Source organism: Zalophus californianus, chromosome 5 (assembly GCF_009762305.2).
Source record: "Zalophus californianus isolate mZalCal1 chromosome 5, mZalCal1.pri.v2, whole genome shotgun sequence".
In the NCBI taxonomy this organism is placed as follows: Eukaryota; Metazoa; Chordata; class Mammalia; order Carnivora; family Otariidae; genus Zalophus; species Zalophus californianus.
In genome coordinates, this window is record NC_045599.1 from 44,172,746 (window position 1) to 44,189,484 (window position 16,739).

The window sequence follows — 16,739 nt, forward strand, 5'->3', positions numbered from 1 at the left end:
CTTATGATAGTTTCCTTAGTTTTCCTAATATGATTGTTTTGAGGATCAAGCATTACACTTCCTGGGAGAATTCTCCATCAACCTAAAGACCTTACAGATGCCAGACAATTTGAAGAACATGTTCCTCCTCTGTATATTTCCAGGCATGTACCAATTACTTGTCAAGAACTAAAAGGTATATACTTCACTCAAAGAGTCTACTGAAGTTTAGCTACAAAGGAGGGAACATGGTAGACCTTGTGAACATCCCAAACTTGAACTGATGAGTGCAAGGTTTGTTTAGGAATCTTTAAAACATATTTTTGTCACTTTGCTTCTGTGTTTGGAGAACTGGATTCTAGACAAGCTGTCTGCCTGGGAAACAACTAGTCCCTTTCCTTGATACATAACACAAGATGGGCTACCTGTCAACAATGCAAAACAAACAAATGAGAAACCAAGAAATAGTGACACATAGAAATTTTACCTCATCTCTATAGCAGGTGGAATAAATGAATAGAAACTCAGTGTATTGAACATAAAGAATACATACAAAAACCATGTGTGTGTCAACACATGCAATTAACTCTATGATTTAATGTAAAATATTTCTTTTTATCAACTGCCTTCCGTTTGGTTTCTGTAGCAATGTATTCATAATTGAAAATAATAACAATGGGATGAAAGTTTTGTTCTACTGCACTTAAAAATAGTTGCCATAGGGACCTATAGATAACACATAAATCGTAATGCTTGTTTTCTGACTTTTTTGGCAAAACAAAACAAAAAACCAAAAATCAAAAAGAGACACAAAAAATAACCAGCCAAACAAACACAACTGGCCCTCGTGCAGAGAACAAATTCAGTTTGAAGTTCTCTAAGTTTTTGAGAAGTTTTGAAGTTGCAAAGAAGGACTGGACATTTGAGACAGGGAAACGCGTGATCTGCATACAAGCCTCGCTCTCCCTGGGAGTGAAACAATGAGCTGAAAGGTCTTGGTTTGGGGACCACTCATGACTAGGAGACAAGGTCATCCACTGAATTCCTTCAGTGATTCCCTGTCACAGGCAATTCCCACATATGCAGAGGTGCACACAGCTACTCTCTCTTCCTGTTTTTAAATTTTCCTCTCCCAGTGAGAAGTTGCAGGAACTGACGTCTTACAGATGTCTAGACATAACTGTCCACTGATCAATGACAACACGTTTTTCTGCACCAAGGTTAAGAAAACCCCTGAAATCTCAAAACAATTAAGGGAAAGCTGACACAAAACCAGAGAGAAATTGCGATAGGCAGGTGGAATTAATTGCACTATTTCTTTTTTTTTTAAGATTTTATTTATTTATTTGAGAGAGAGAGAGAATGAGAGATAGAGAGCACGAGAAGGAAGAGGGTCAGAGGGAGAAGCAGACTCCCTGCTGAGCAGGGAGCCCGATGCGAGATTCAATCCCGGGACTCCAGGGTCATGACCTGAGCCGAAGGCAGTCGCTTAACCAACTGAGCCACCCAGGCGCCCTGCACTATTTCTTCAGCAAATCTCACCTGAGCTACACGACAAAGTGCCAGGAATCTGATAGCAAAGCCCAGTGTTTATATAGTCTTTATTTGGTTTTTCTGAAGAAAAAACATGGGTCTGGTTGAAGGCCTTATTTGTCCATTTTTGTAATAGTATATCTTTGAATGTTTCATACTGCATGGGTTTAGTGAGAATGAGTTACTCATACTCCTTAGTACATCTTATCTCAAGAAACACATCCCATAAATGTTCCAGCACTGTGATTACTTTTCCTTATGAGGCTCAGACAATAATTCACTAAGGATCTAAGACTGACAAGCAAAATAAATATTTAAAGTCACTGATATGGTAGTGAAAACAGGGATATATTTATAAGAATCTTAATATTGACTGGATAAGTCTCCTATGTACAATTTACAAAAAAAATGACAGGAATGCATGATATCAACAAAAGTTTTCTTTTGTTTTCATAGGTCTATGGCATCTTCAGACAGTACCCTGGCATGGAGTAGGCACTGTCAATATTTGCTAAATGAGGAAAAGCATGACACTCTCATTAAAAATGCACCAATATACTCCTTTATTTGGAATGTGGTCGAAGACACAGATTGGGCACCTCCCTCAGGAATGGACTGTCTTCTTTCTCTGGGCCTGTCACCAACTGCCCATTCCTACCACCCATCATCAGAATTTAAAATTTAGAATTTTCATTTTCTAATATACTGTCGCATTGTTTTCATCTTAGTCCTCCTAAATACACAGGGGAAAGAGCATTGGGGAAAGGAAACAAATGAGAGCCACCAGGTCTGGCCCACAATCGAAAGAACTAGAACCTCTTTCGTAATGGCCATCTGCCCCTTACAAGTCAAGGGAGAGGAAGAGCCAATAATTTCAACCCGAGTCACTCACCGAGGGCAACTCGGCATTGACAGCACGGGTCAGGCTACCATGCTAGTTTTTCCTCTTAGAGATTGTTTTCAAAATTTCCTAATTTTAGTTATTTTACTCACAAATTGCTCTGAGGGGTTGTGTTCTTTGTACACACTGAAAAATAAGCCAGTTCCTCCTTGACCGAGGTTGATCCAAGTTTCCTCTTTGGCAGGGGTCTGATGACTCACAGAATTGTGGGGTGATCATTTTTATTTTAAGCCACCCTTTCTTCTCATTTTTTTAAAAAGTAGATGTTACCCTTTATTAAGTCTAAGATAAAAAGTACAGCTGCATAATCAAACATTTAGAAGTTTAAATAGCTCACCTTCACAGTGCCTTTTCTCTTAGGTATGGGAGTTGACGAACACGCAGGTGACTATTTTTTCGTTTCTTTTTTTTTTCCTCCATAGTTACAACTAGAGTCCAAACACCAAGGAACATACAGGATATGAAGGAAATTCAGAAAGGAAAATTGCACGCTAAATATTAGGGCAAATTCCCCTGAAGGTGTAAAAGATTGCAGAAATCTTATCACAGAAATAATGAATTTTTTTTGAGAGACTGAGAGAGTGTGATGGCAGGGGAGGGGCAGAGGGAGAGAGAGAGAGTCTTATGCAGACTCCATGCCCAGTGCAGAGCCCATTGTGGGGCTGTATCTCATAACCCTGAGATCATGACCTGAGCCGAAATCAAGAGCTGGATGCTTAACTGATTGAGTCATCCAGGCACCCCAGAAATAATGAACTTTTAATATTTGGTCATTCTCCTTTTCTTTTTCCACCTGCTTTAAGAACTTTTCAAGACTAATATTTATCTCTCCACGTCCCCTAAAACCTCAAGATATATCTATTACTTTGACAGCAATAATCAAGGGGTATTACAACACATAACTAGTTATTTAAAAGACTGGAGTAGGGGCTCCTGGGTGGCTCAGCCAGTTAAGCGGCTGCCTTCAGCTTGGGTCATGATTCCGGGGTCCTGGGATCGAGCCCCACGTTGGGCTCCCTGCTCAGCGGGGAGTCTGCTTCTGCTTCTCCCTCTCCCTCTGACCCTCCTCCCCACTTGTGCTCTCTCTCTCAAATAAATAAACAAAATCTTTAAAAAAAATAAATAAAAGACTGGAGCACAGTACAGTGACACCCAAACACACTGACACCATCTTGGAGTAATATATTAAATTCAACTCTTTAGTTTTACCCTCTGGCATCAACAAACAAGATAATTCAAAATGTCAGAACATTAGAATTTCCTTTTTATGATTTTTTTAAAAGCATGAGATTAAAAACATATAAAATGTGTACCTGACTGGTATTTTTAATTCCTTAATTCAAAGACTGAAGAAGTATGTTTAACTACTTTATAAGTATTATTTTTTACCATTCATGGAGCTCCTGTTTTTTTGTGTATGGTTTTTCTTCTTGTTGTTGTTTTGGTTTCTTGAGACAGAAATAAAATGACCTCAGTGACTGGACAAAGAAGTGGAATTTTTAAAAAAGAGAAGAAAAAAAGTAGCAATGAAGGTAATTCTAGTAGCCAATGACCCAAGAATACTCTGTCAATAGAGTTCTTGGTATTTAATGGCTAGTGTTAGTGTCTGCCTCAATTCTCTACAGCAATAATAGTAATAGTGGCCAACCCACTGGGAATGGAAAAAAAAAAAAAAAAGCCTGCTTTATCAGGCTCATTATCAAAATAATACTGCTTTTGACAATAATAAAAGATTTTCTCTACTTGGGGTCCTAACAGAGTTAGAAATAGAACAAATTCTCTAGCGCTCATCAAGAAGTTTATGGCTTTAAATTTGTCGAGTTGTTTTTTTCTTTCTCTTAACAAAATCTCTCTTCACACAGACATTTGATTTAGCTCCAGTCCTAAGGACATGTATAAACACCCTAACACAGAGGTTCTCAGACTTTCTCAGTTCACAACACTCTTAGCTTCTCAGGTAATTGTTTACGGCAAATCACCGGCCAAAAGAAATAACTAATAGTTCCAAATATTAAGTAGTTAGGTCCAAATTGTTGAATAAGGGTTTGTCACAGCAGTTCAGTGCCTGTTGAGGTCTACACAACTTCTCACTTTAGAATAAGATCAGACGCTGCCTGCCCCATATCTTGTTCCACGTTGATTTTTGTGTAGCACCTGCTTTTGATCACAGCAATCCTCAAAAACTCAGTTTTGCAAAGCTATGGTATCACAGAAACAAAAGTAATGACTAGGGCGCCTGGGTGGCTCAGTTCGTTGGGCGACTGCCTTCGGCTCAGGTCATGATCCTGGAGTCCCGGGATCAAGTCCCACATTGGGCTCCGTGCTCGGTGGGGAGTCTGCTTCTCCCTCCGACCCTCTTCCCTCTCGTGCTCTCTATCTCTCATTCTCTCTCTCTTAAATAAATAAAATCTTTAAAAAAAAAAAAAGAAAAGTAACGACTAAAGTTGAAACTGGGAACTACGTCTAGCTATTGGTTCCCCAGGGGACTGACAGATGTTTTGATGTTTCCCTTAATATATCCCAGGCAGCCACCTGAGTTCCTGGGGTGCCCCAGGGACCTCGGCACATGTTTTGAGAACCCTGGCCCTGGTCTTGTTACTCTCACACCATGCATGATGGGATGAGAACTCCTTAGTTGAGAAAATTCAGGAATTTGGGCAGAGATTATGTGGCCATGATACCTTTCCATGTTTAGACAATGTTAGAGGATTCTCAAACGGTAAATCAAGGCTAAGAAAGGAGATGGACTCACTGGTGTAATAAGATCTAAAATCTAGCTAGGTGGGACTATAAACATTTCATGTAGAACCCAGGAGGACTAGAACTTTTGTAATGCAACGTATCTTTTTCTTTTTTCTTTTTTTTTTTTTTTGATGATTTTGTTTATTTATTTGAGAGAGAGAGAGCACAGACAGGGGGTAGAGGCAGAGGGAGAAGCAGACTCCCAGCTGAGCAGGGAGCCCCACCCTGGGCTTGATCCCAGGACCCTGGGATCATGACCTGAGCCAAAGGCAGAAGGTTAACCTACTGAGCCACCCAGGTGCCCCTTATTTTTCTTTTTAGAGATCCCCTAGTAAGGCCAAGCAAGAATAATGTAACCTGTAACAGAAGAGATGAACAGACATATCAACAATCATCCTTCCTTTTTCAAACTCAGGACCGGGGGCACAGCATCCTTCTATTCAAGAAGTGGTGAAGAATGGCTAGGACTGAAAACTCTCATTAGGGACTCAAGAGGTGGTGAGGGAGTTGCTACCTGCTAAAGAAAGGGTAGCAATTTGAGAAGCGGATGAGGGATATCCATTACCTGGCAGGATGTCCACATGCGGCTGATCAAGGGACTGATCAATGCAGGCTTGCACTTCTATAAGATGATGGGGACTAATGAGCTAGACTGCCAAGTGGGCCCCAGTGTCCTATGGTATGCTGAGTCCACTCACCTCCTTCTTGTTGCCCCTTCTCCACCTTCCCCCCCCCCTTCTGTATATATAAGTAAGTATGGCTAAAGAGCTGCTTGCATTGCCTCTGGATTCTCTATGTTAATGTTTACTCAGCAGAAGATACGGACTAGAAGGCCCGTTCCCCAGGTGAACTGAAAACTTTTTAACTGAAGTGGTTTGCCAGGCACTTTGTCCTCAATAAACTCATAGCTTTAGGACTAAATTCTATTTGTCTTGTCTCTGATAATTCTCCTGTTAAATTTCCCAGGATATCCGTGTATTTGCAAATACAAACAACAATACATTCCTGGAGGGAGTGCAACAAGAGAAATAACTGTTATTCAGAAGTTAAAACAATTTTAAACGCATTTTGAGGAAATTTAAGAGGGAAACAACTGCATACATTTTATATAATTACTCATTTAATCTGTAATGTTCTTTGTGTTTCTTCATGACAGCGTTTGGGCAACCTTCTGCTATGTAGTCATTTCTATTGTTATAAGATATCTCTTATTATTAATGGTAGTTTAAATTCACTTTTCATGTATTTATTTCTCTACTGTGCTTACGCTAATACTGAAAATTTTCTTCTTTCTTATTATTCTTGCTACGGGGGACACATTGAACAAACTATATGGCAGTCTTCTGAGCAGAAGCTGCCAGAAATTTCTCTTTTGCCTTAAATAAGCTAGTTTTTTAGATGCGAAGTTTAGCCTCAACCTATTCATCCTATAGATTTGTATATATTTTCCAAGAAAAATCAGTCACATATTTTCTTTACTGTTTCTTTGACACATCTGAGCTTTCTATTTAATTTTATTCTTTTTTAAAATTTTTTTAAAGAATTTATTTATTTATTTATTTGAGAGAGTGAGAATGAGAGAGAGAGAGAGAACATGAGAGGGGGGAGGGTCAGAGGGAGAAGCAGACTCCCCGCTGAGCAGGGAGCCCGATGTGGGACCCGATCCCGCGACTCCAGGATCATGACCTGAGCTGAAGGCAGTCGCTTAACCAACTGAGCCACCAAGGCGCCCTTAATTTTATTCTTAAAATATAATTAAAACCCAAATTTTCATAATGCCAAGTAATCCATTTGGTCAAAAGAATTTGGTCGACAGCGAGTTCTATTCTTAGCAGTTTCTGCTGCAACAGTTCCCAGCACTTTGTTTATAATGGCATTATCAACATAATGTTCTAGAAATGATCCAAATGCTTGCCGTGCTTTAAAAACAGTTTAAGCTGTGAGGACCTTGGATTTCTTAATTGTAAAATGGCAGAATGATGTTTCTATCCATAGGACTATGCAAAGTATTAAAGTAATCAAAGTATCAGATTGCAGTTGTGAAAATACTTGCCCAGTGAAGGGTGACATACACAGCCAATGAGTGCTATGATTATCATTATGCCCATTATTAGTCTTATTCTCTCCCGATGTCTCCACTATTTAACTAGTATCTATTTATAGAAGATAGGATGATGACATCCCATCTATTAAGGAAGCAATGATTTTCCACCTCACTTTTTCAATAAATTAAACAATTATATTTCAACTTAAAGAGCATTTAAAAGTTCTCCAAAACAATTCACTTACATAGAAAAGCAAAGACCTTCACTGCTACTGTTTGTATTTGAGGTTTCTAAGGGGTTTTCTCAATGGAAATGTGTTAACTGGAACAATAAATATAAAACCATCGAAAGTGATTAAGATATATGATGATGTCATTCCCTGTAAAGGACAGTTGACTTACAGACACTGAATAATCTTCCCAGCATTATCAGAAACCAGGTGAGATAAGAAAATAGAGGTTTACATGTGGCCACGTTTGGCGTCAAATGAAGAGAAGGCATAATCCTTTATGTATAGAAGATATGTGTACTATCAGATTAAAGACTAAAATGGTAATTATTTATTCTATTCACCTTGCTTCTCAGAGAAACTTGATCTTCCTAGTAGAAAGTATGCTTTCCAGGAGCCTATAATCTTATTGCTCCAGTGTAATATCCAGGGGGAATGAGAAAGCTGAACATGTCAAGACACTATTTTTTCAAAAGTTTATCGAGTTGCATCAAGGCCTGATTAAATTTGTCATTCTTACATGAGTCCAGTCAAATAAAGAAACTCTTGAACAGGTACAGGGAAAAATGAGGTCATCCTTGTAAGTTTGCTTTGGAAAGAAAAGCACCATTTAAATATAAAATATAGACTTTTTATAAAATGCATGGAATATTTAATCTTTACTAGAGTAGAGGGTCTAAGAGAAATAATCTATACACTGGTATCCAAAAATCAATTTTAGGGCGCCTGGGTGGCTCAGTTGGTTAAGCGACTGCCTTCGGCTCAGGTCATGATCCTGGAGTCCCGGGATCGAGTCCCACATCGGGCTCCCTGCTCAGCAGGGAGTCTGCTTCTCCCTCTGACCCTCTTCCCTCTCATGCTCTCTATCTCTCATTCTCTCTCTCTCTCAAATAAATAAATAAAATCTTTAAAAAAAATCAATTTTAGAGAATAGGTGGCATCACTTGTCTGTGACTTTACCGAAGTTAATCCCTTACTTGAGCTCATGATGGTTATTTTTGTCAGCAGCTACAGCTCCATATTTAATGTCCCCTCCTTGCCTCAGCTCAAGTGTCCTGAATTCAAAGAAATTTTTCCTTGAACCTAATTCTCCCTGAAGCAGCTTTAGTTCTCTTTCCCCCTTTAACTTGTCAGCTTTGAAAGAGATGCTTGCATCTGCTGATATCTCTCCTTTGAATTCACTCCTCAACCCAGTGGGCTTCTAGTTCTATTACCTTCACTCAGGTGTCAACCCAAACCTAGCAATTACAGAAGGTAACTGGTTCTTCTAATTTCTCCTCATCCTCGCGACAGTTGTTTCTGCTCTCTGCGCTTGTCCTTTAATTGTAGTCTCGTTTCCCATAGAGTTCTATCTTCATCATGTAAAACCCAAATTCATTATCCATTATCTGCCAGCATGTTGTCCACCCTCTATCCTGTGTTCCTCAAGTCAATATCATCACTCATTTACTTGTTCAGGGTGAAAACTTCAGCATCCTTTTTGATTCTCCTACCCACTGGCTGTCCCCCAACACACACACACACACACACACACACACCCCATTTTGTAAGCCTCCTGCCACTAGACCAACTTCATCATCCAACCTCCACGTCCTTCACCTGGGCTTGCATTATGTTTAGCGAACTTTGTTTCTACAAATTTTAACATGATCTACTTGCCCTATGGGCAAGATTCACTCTCTACAATCATTTAACAATAGAGTAATCAGAAGCAATAAAAATAAGAATATGAGCATGTCAAATCCCAGCTAAAAACCTCTGTGACTCTCAGGTCCCAAAGACTGGATTCAAATCTTTCTCTCCTGCCACATTTCACTATTGACACCAACCAGACTGTCACTGTTTAAGTGAGCCATGATTTTCTAGGCCTCACCTTATGCAAATGTTACCCCCTTAGCTGCCTTTCCCTGACTGGCAAACTGTCCTTCTCTCTCTGCTCCCATAGTTTTGTAAATGCCTCAAGGATGGTGCTCACCATTTTTTATTATAATGGTCTGAAACGTCAGCCCTCCCACTATCTGCAGATTGGCAGCTTTGAATATACCATATTTGCTCAATAAGTGTTTTCATTATGTGTGAAGGAATAAATGAATGTCTTGAATTTCAAACGTGAGAATATGGGACAAAAATAACATAGAGACAGGGCCATTGGGAAAAGGGAGTTGTTTCGGGGTGAAGAAGAATGGACACCATTGTCCATATTATACAATGAATTAATGATGAACATATACTGATAATGAGCATAATAGTTGAATAGAAACTATAAATTCCCAGAAAGCATTTAAGTGTTACGGATCTGGAGCTCAACTGAGGTTGCAGGACAAGAGATACTGAACAGTATGTCATTTGATGAAAGCTGATAGTTGAACCCATACACAAAAGAGTTTCCCGAAGCACAGACCAGAGGTCAGGGGCTATATTTTTGGGGAAATATGTTGCAGAGTGATAAAATATGCTGCTGAAGAAGAGGTTTGTGAGCAGGAAGAGAGGACACACGGTGATAAGGCCAGGAGATAAGATGCACCTTGTATTTCCTCTAATGACTGGCACCATTCCTTCCACCTATGGGTAACTGAGAAATATTACTTAAATTAATGGATTTTCTGAGGTCAATAGGAATGGAAGATAGATTTCAGAATATTAACGCAATACAACATGGTAAGGAACCATAGAGAACAGATGCAGATCTGTGGGATAGAGGCAGGAGGATAGGGAGACCTAGAGCCGACTGAAAAAGTTTCATTGCCAAAAAAGCAGAGAAAAACAAAAGTAGATTAAATATTTTTGGAAAGATGGTCCAGATCTGTGCATAATGAAAGGCAGGTGGTGAGACACCTTTACCTGTAGCTCACAGGGACACACATCAGGGCTTACGTGTCATCTTTCCCAGTAATGACTAGATCTGAGACCTGTCATTCCATGAGATGATTAGTTAACTGAGATCAAGAATCCTGTTTTATAGTTTTCTTATATCTCCTGCACTGCTTCAAAGACAGCTACAATAAGAGGGGTTTAGTAATTCAGTATCTGAATCAAAATGACTGCAGTTTCATTGTTCATTCCTGGAAAGAATATAGTATCATCATCTTACAGCTATTAATAAAATGGCAACCAGAACCATAGGTTGTGAGAAATGCGTAAAACATGATTTCATTTCTAGAGCCTCATTTACACCTATTGGCCATATGTTGATCATCTGTTGGCATACCATGAATAACACTGACCCTCAGGGACCCCATCCCACCTAATTCCTATATGATGAATTGCAACTTGTACTGAGTTTTTGAGATGGTGTCATGAAAGATGGTGAGTGTTATTGGACAAACATCCAGATGCAGAGGAGGAAAGTAGAGACCGACTCTATACGGGGGCAGTTACAAATGATAGCACAAGTATTGAGTGAGAATAAGGTCCTAATTAGGAGCTTCCAGAAATTAGAATACTAATGAACACAACAGTAAACACAAAAATGGAGTGTTCTGAGAAAACGAGTTAACGACGGTATATGATCTGCAAACCTGCTTATCAGTTTTAATTATTTTCTAAGCAGTGCCATGTCTTAAATGATATTCAAATCTGTCTAATGTTTTCAGTGCTTGCCTCTAGTGATTAATATTCCAAAAATGGTTTAATTTTAGCAAAACCCTCCCAAGATCTCTCAAATGATATGGCATACCAGTGCAAACATCTATAGAGTACATCAACTGAGATATATTCACACTGCTATTCATTCTATTACCACAAGGTTTTCAAACTTGAGTTTAAAGCATTTTGAAATATTAGGAAATGTTCATGTGGCTAGGTAGCTAAAACTCAGGTCCTACATGAATATAAGCTAATATTTTAAGTATAAATGTTTCCATTAAATATTTAATTTTCACTTTTCTCAGACTGTATTCTCCGAGAAAATAAATGTTTCTTTTCAAGAGTGACAGGGTATTTAAGTTAAATCTACCATTTATCTTCAGCTTGTATAATTTTACTCACTATTCTTTCGAACATAGAGAATGATGGAGTTGAACAAATGTCATTGGTTTTCTTATGTCACCAACCGACCAGGTAAATGTACCCGATTTTCTACAGAAGCTCCCTCTTCTCTTTTCTCATCATTGTACTTACATATCACTGGCAATGGAGGAGTTCCGGGACATAGACTTTGGAGACAGGTCATAATCACTGTCAGATCGATACAGAAAGGACTCTCGACGTTGACTGTGGACAAAGTTTGCTTGGAGAATTAGCCCAGATCCTGGGCTGGTCATGGGATCCAAGGGACTCCGTCCCGCAGATGTGCCATTGTCCACATCAAAACTGTAAAAGAAGGAGAAGGAATAACATTGTTATGAATGCTTGCATGCTGATGTTTTAGTAAAGGGAGATTTCGGTTTAGGAAGTCAGAGTGGGAACATTTACAGCTGATTCCCACTATTAAGGAATGACAATATTAAAACACACAAAAGTAAAAAAGGACACATAGCTTCATATTCTTGTCTTCCTTAAGTTTTGGGTACTTTTGTTAATCAACTAGATACAAGACATGTGTCTCTCTAATCCTGAGTTAAAAAGGAATCATTCTGCAAAGAATAGTTCTACTAAGTAAATTCTACTAAGGAACCATTCTACTAAGAATAGTTCTACTAAAATCTTTAGGAAAGAACAAAACCATAGTAATCCTGTAACGATTTGGGTTCAATTCAACAAGTTCCCATTATATGCCTAACATCATCGCTTTCCCAGACCTGGGCTCTCTCTTCCTCCTGCCTACACCCATCCAAACACGAATTTCTGCTATATCCATTTCCCTCCACCCGCAAGTCCAATATATTAAGTTCAGGATTTCATCAACTCTCACCTACACTATTATAAGACCCTTTAAGTTAGTCTCTTGAATCCATTTTCCACTCTGTACCCTGTGGAGCGTCTTCCTAAAGTGTAAACCGGACCATGATCTTTGTCAGGTCAAAACCTTTCAGTAGTTCTCTCCTGTCCTCAGGATAAAGTCCGAATTTCTTGGCTAGACTGACAGAGTCTGAACTACCCATTTTCAGTTGCAGTTAACCATTTTGCCAACCTCAACATGCAACCTTCTTCCGTCAGCCACTTTATGCTCCACTCATTGAACTACCACCTCCTTGTCTCACTCAGGCCATCATTACCTAATCTCCTGCTCCCCTGACTACTCAACCCTCTTATCCCCTGCCTCATTGTTACTTATCCTTGAGGACTTACCCTTTACCTGAAAGGCTGCCCTGATGTCCCACACCTTTGCGAAATGCCTTTCTTTGTGCTCCCAGGACATCTTCCCGCTCCCTATTGGTAGTATTTACAACGAACTGAAAATGCTTACCACTTGGTCTCTATTCCTAGACTGTTAGTTCTCTGAGAATAGAGACTCTGCGTGTTCTTAGCACTTCACATGGCAGCTCAGAAACCATTACTAAGCAGTTTGAATAGATGACTGAATAAATAGAAGGTACTGTGCTGGGCAATACAGATTTTAGAGTTGGGAAAAGACAGAACCACAAGTGCACCGTTCTTAATGTCACGGTCCTTACAATTGAGATAAACTTTCTACAAAGAGCTTTTCTAGTCAGGTATCAACGAGTATTAACGTCAAGTCTCATGTGCTCTTATGAGAGGACTGGAATAGCTCAGACAGCCCAGTAAGTATGTGGTTTAAAAAACAGTTGAACGAATAAATAAATGATTTCAAGTTTAGCTGTTATCAATGTTTTTCCCATTACATTTACCCAAACTATTAACTAGTTAATTTAAAAACATTATTTTACTTTCTCCATCAGAGTTATTAATAAATAGTGTTATGACCCCAAGATTTGGAGGCCAATGTGGAAGTGAAGGGTTTGATGTTTCATGAATCACCTATGAGTCTATAACTAAAGAAACACTGACTCCAAATTAATCCATCTAGTAAAAAAAAAAAAAAAAAAAAAGGAAAAACCCATAATCTAATTTGGCCATTCATAAATAAGTTTTCCAATTTAAATTTTTTAAAGAGTTGCCTCACTTTATAGATGTATTTATTTGGTCACCAAAGACAATGAGAAGTTCTCGAGTTGAACAGTCATTTTATAGACATGGATACCAGTTCCTAGAAAAGTTAATTGACCAAAGTTACTGAGCTAACTTTGGATTTAATCATCTACTGTTCCTGAAACTCTTCCAGCTCTAATGAATAATTGTGTAAACCATAAATGTATGTTAGCAACTGTGACGCGCAAGCAGGGGACATCTGTTTCACCTGGACAAGGCACTTCATGCATGTGGGACTTTGGGCAATCCTGAGGGTGGTCAGGGGGAAAGGATCTCCAATCAGGAGAGACTTATTCAGGACCTCAGACAAGCTCTTCTTGGATATGCTTAATTAAATGAGCACTTGTTGGGGCGCCTGGGTGGCTCAGTCATTAAGCATCTGCCTTTGGCTCAGGTCATGGTCTCAGGGTCCTGGGATAGAGCCCCGCATCGGGCTTCCTGCTCCACGGGGGGCCTGCTTCTCCCTCTCCCACTCCCCCTACTTGTGTTCCCTCTCTCACTGTGTCTCTCTCTGTCAAATAAATAAAATCTTTAAATAAATAAATAAATAAATGAGCACTTGTTAAGCACCTATTATGAGCACACTAAGATACAAAAATAAAGGTGATAAGATTAATCCAAGCTGGGTTTAATCCAGACTTCTGAGAAGTTTTCATATAATAGTCGTATTTTAAGAAGGCTTTTGAAGGTATTTGGCATTCAGCTGAAAGACACTAAAGTCCATTGAACAGGAAGAGAGAAAGGGGAGATTTCTGCTCTGGGGACACAGTCATTGCAGCTCTTCAGTATGAGAAGGACCTAATGTGAACACATAAGAAAACGTTTATGTCTATTTCCCTTCAATATCAAGATGCTCTTACTGTTTTAATAAAGATACTTACTGCTATGCACAAGCAGAAATATAAGAGATACAGGAATGTGACAGTTCAACTGAGTAATACCAATACAATCCCCCAAATCAGTAAATTCTTTTTTTATTATTACAATTTTTCCAGTTAAGTTAAGCAACTTCTTAAAGAAACATTTCACTGTAAGTTTTGGAAAACAATAGTGCTAAGTATCTTAAAATATTTAATAATCTTTACAATAATGCTACTTACTAAAACCAAAAATTTATTAATAGGTCAATAAAATGCTTGATACGGGCTATTGTAGGGGCTTTATTTTTCTACGTAGGCTGTATTATAAAAATTTGTCCACTAGATGGAGACCACCACCCTAAGGAATATCTACGGTAAATAAGGACCAAAACTATTTTTTTAAACTCATGAAAACAACCGCTTAACGATTATCACCAAAATAAAACCTCACAATCTGTAGAAAGTGATTACCAAAGGTTGGCAAAATTATATTAACTAGTAAATATTAGTATTAGGTTGACAGATTGAGAATGATCGGAAAGACGGTCCCTGATGTTTTATTAGACATTTACTTAAAACCAAAAAAAACCCTGAGAAGCTCTTTTGTTCAAAAATTAGAACTAAGGAGCTTCCTTCAGAGAAGACAGGTTTGGGACAAATCAAGGCAGTACTGCTTCTCTCCGTGAATAGCAAATTAACTTGATTTAGGCTGAAAATATAGACGGGTTCACATAAGCTACTTATTTTTGAAACATAACTTTATAAACAGTCCATGTCAAGGCATGATTAATAAAACAAGAAGTCAGTGAAGGTTAACCCTAACCTTAGATATTAGAACAGAAGAGACCAGCTGTGAACTTCCTAAGCACATTCTTTGGCAAACACTTTCATATAACGAATTCTCCCATGACTCACAGCCAAAGAGATAGAGTCCAAGTAAAAGATTAGCAGAAGCTTGGGAAAGTAATTGAAGAATTGGGGAGGGTAATAATGATGATGGTGATCATTGTAATCATATTGATGATAATGACAGTAAAACTTTTGGAATACTTTCCATGAGCCAGACCTTGCGCTCTGTGCTTTATATACATTATCTCATTGAATCTCCACAATAACCCTTTGAAGTAGGCATTATATTTTCTGCTTGACAAGTGAGTAATCTGGGTCACAGAGTAGTGGCTCTACGTTAAGTAATGTGTTCGAGGCTATGCAGTTTGTAAGTGGGTTTTAAACTCAAGATGTCTTTATTCCAGAGCCCAGGTGAACGATCCCTGTGTGTCTGTCTCTATTGCAAATCCACCTACTAACCATTAGAAAAGTACAAGAACATCTCTTAGCTTCCTTCCCTGGATGGAACTTCAAATGGTAACTCTCTGAAAGGATCATTCAAATATAAGTATCCTTAACTTATAGATCTGGCATGCCAAGTCTAATTCTGAGACTGCCTTCATAAGTCCCCAAATTTTGGAACTGGCCACATTTCTTATTTTTCCAGTTTTGAATACAACAGTAAGGTATAAAAGAGTGTTTGCTGTAACCGTCTGATGGATTTCTTTATAGAGTTTAGGAGTTCATTTGGAATAAGGACAGTCAGTGGGTCTGCACAAGGTCTTAGCAAATGGAGCTAAGTGAGATGCTCTGTTATTCTACATGTTTGCTGTCCTTAATGCAGTTCAAGGATGCATACATTCTCTAACGGAGCTGGCTTTCACCCAGAAGGCATCTGTGGAGAAACACCGATGCAGCTGTGGATGGCCCCCCACAACGGGGCGGGAAGAGTAATGATCAGCTGACCTGTTGCAGTCAAACTGTTAAAGGCCATGAATACTAGGACTACTCAGGACCATTCCCTCCACAGGCCCGTCCCTTTCTGTGGACCCTATTCCACACAAAAACCATACAGATAATAGACAAACTGACCAATCAGCCAAACGGCTCCCTATCTCTCCACACGGTGCCGTGTGGGTAGAACTACCAGCTACCCTTCCTGACCCACCTTCACTCCAGCTTCCTCCACTGCTCCCACGGTTTGGGTCTCCTGATCTTGCGGTTATTTGCTTGGAGTCATTTCCCACCCTTTGGCCTGATGCTTCTGGCTGAGACATTTTCCTCTCTTCTTGGCCATAATTTGGGCTCTCCCCTGAGCCACAGTCCTGCTATTGCACTGGGTAAGCAGCTCATCTCATGTAGCCTGACCCTCAGGACCTTGCATCTCCGGGGTGGAGCCCAGAGGAGGTGAGACATGAGGACTCCAGAGGGCAGCTGCTGGAAGCCCCTATCAACAGATGTCCCATTATCAAAGCATCTGTGAAGAGCTCCCAAGGCAAGACCCCAGAGAGGACAAGCAGCTGCTGAAAGCTGTATGCTGGTGGGAACCCGGTAAGTCTCCCCTAATGCCA

General features: G+C 39.4%; 1 protein-coding gene and 1 long non-coding RNA gene across 15 annotated transcripts in view; one reads left to right on the forward strand and one right to left on the reverse strand.

The window, feature by feature from the left end:
- Positions 1-16,739, reverse strand: part of PDE4D (phosphodiesterase 4D) — a 1,508,086-nt gene that overhangs the window by 219,562 nt on the left and 1,271,785 nt on the right. For 13 of the 14 annotated variants that reach the window (XM_027605099.2, XM_027605098.2, XM_027605101.2 and 10 more), the window contains one exon: positions 11,549-11,740. In XM_027605099.2, the coding sequence (XP_027460900.1) occupies positions 11,549-11,740 (192 nt within the window). Of the gene's footprint in view, positions 1-11,548; positions 11,741-12,776; positions 12,833-16,739 lie in introns of those variants that run through there. The other variant, XM_027605109.2, reaches the window with a different exon arrangement.
- LOC113928874 overlaps positions 16,196-16,739 on the forward strand; it is a 70,706-nt gene continuing 70,162 nt past the window's right edge. The window contains exon 1 of the long non-coding RNA XR_003521990.1: positions 16,196-16,719. This is a non-coding gene — a long non-coding RNA (uncharacterized LOC113928874). The remainder of the gene's footprint in view (positions 16,720-16,739) is intronic.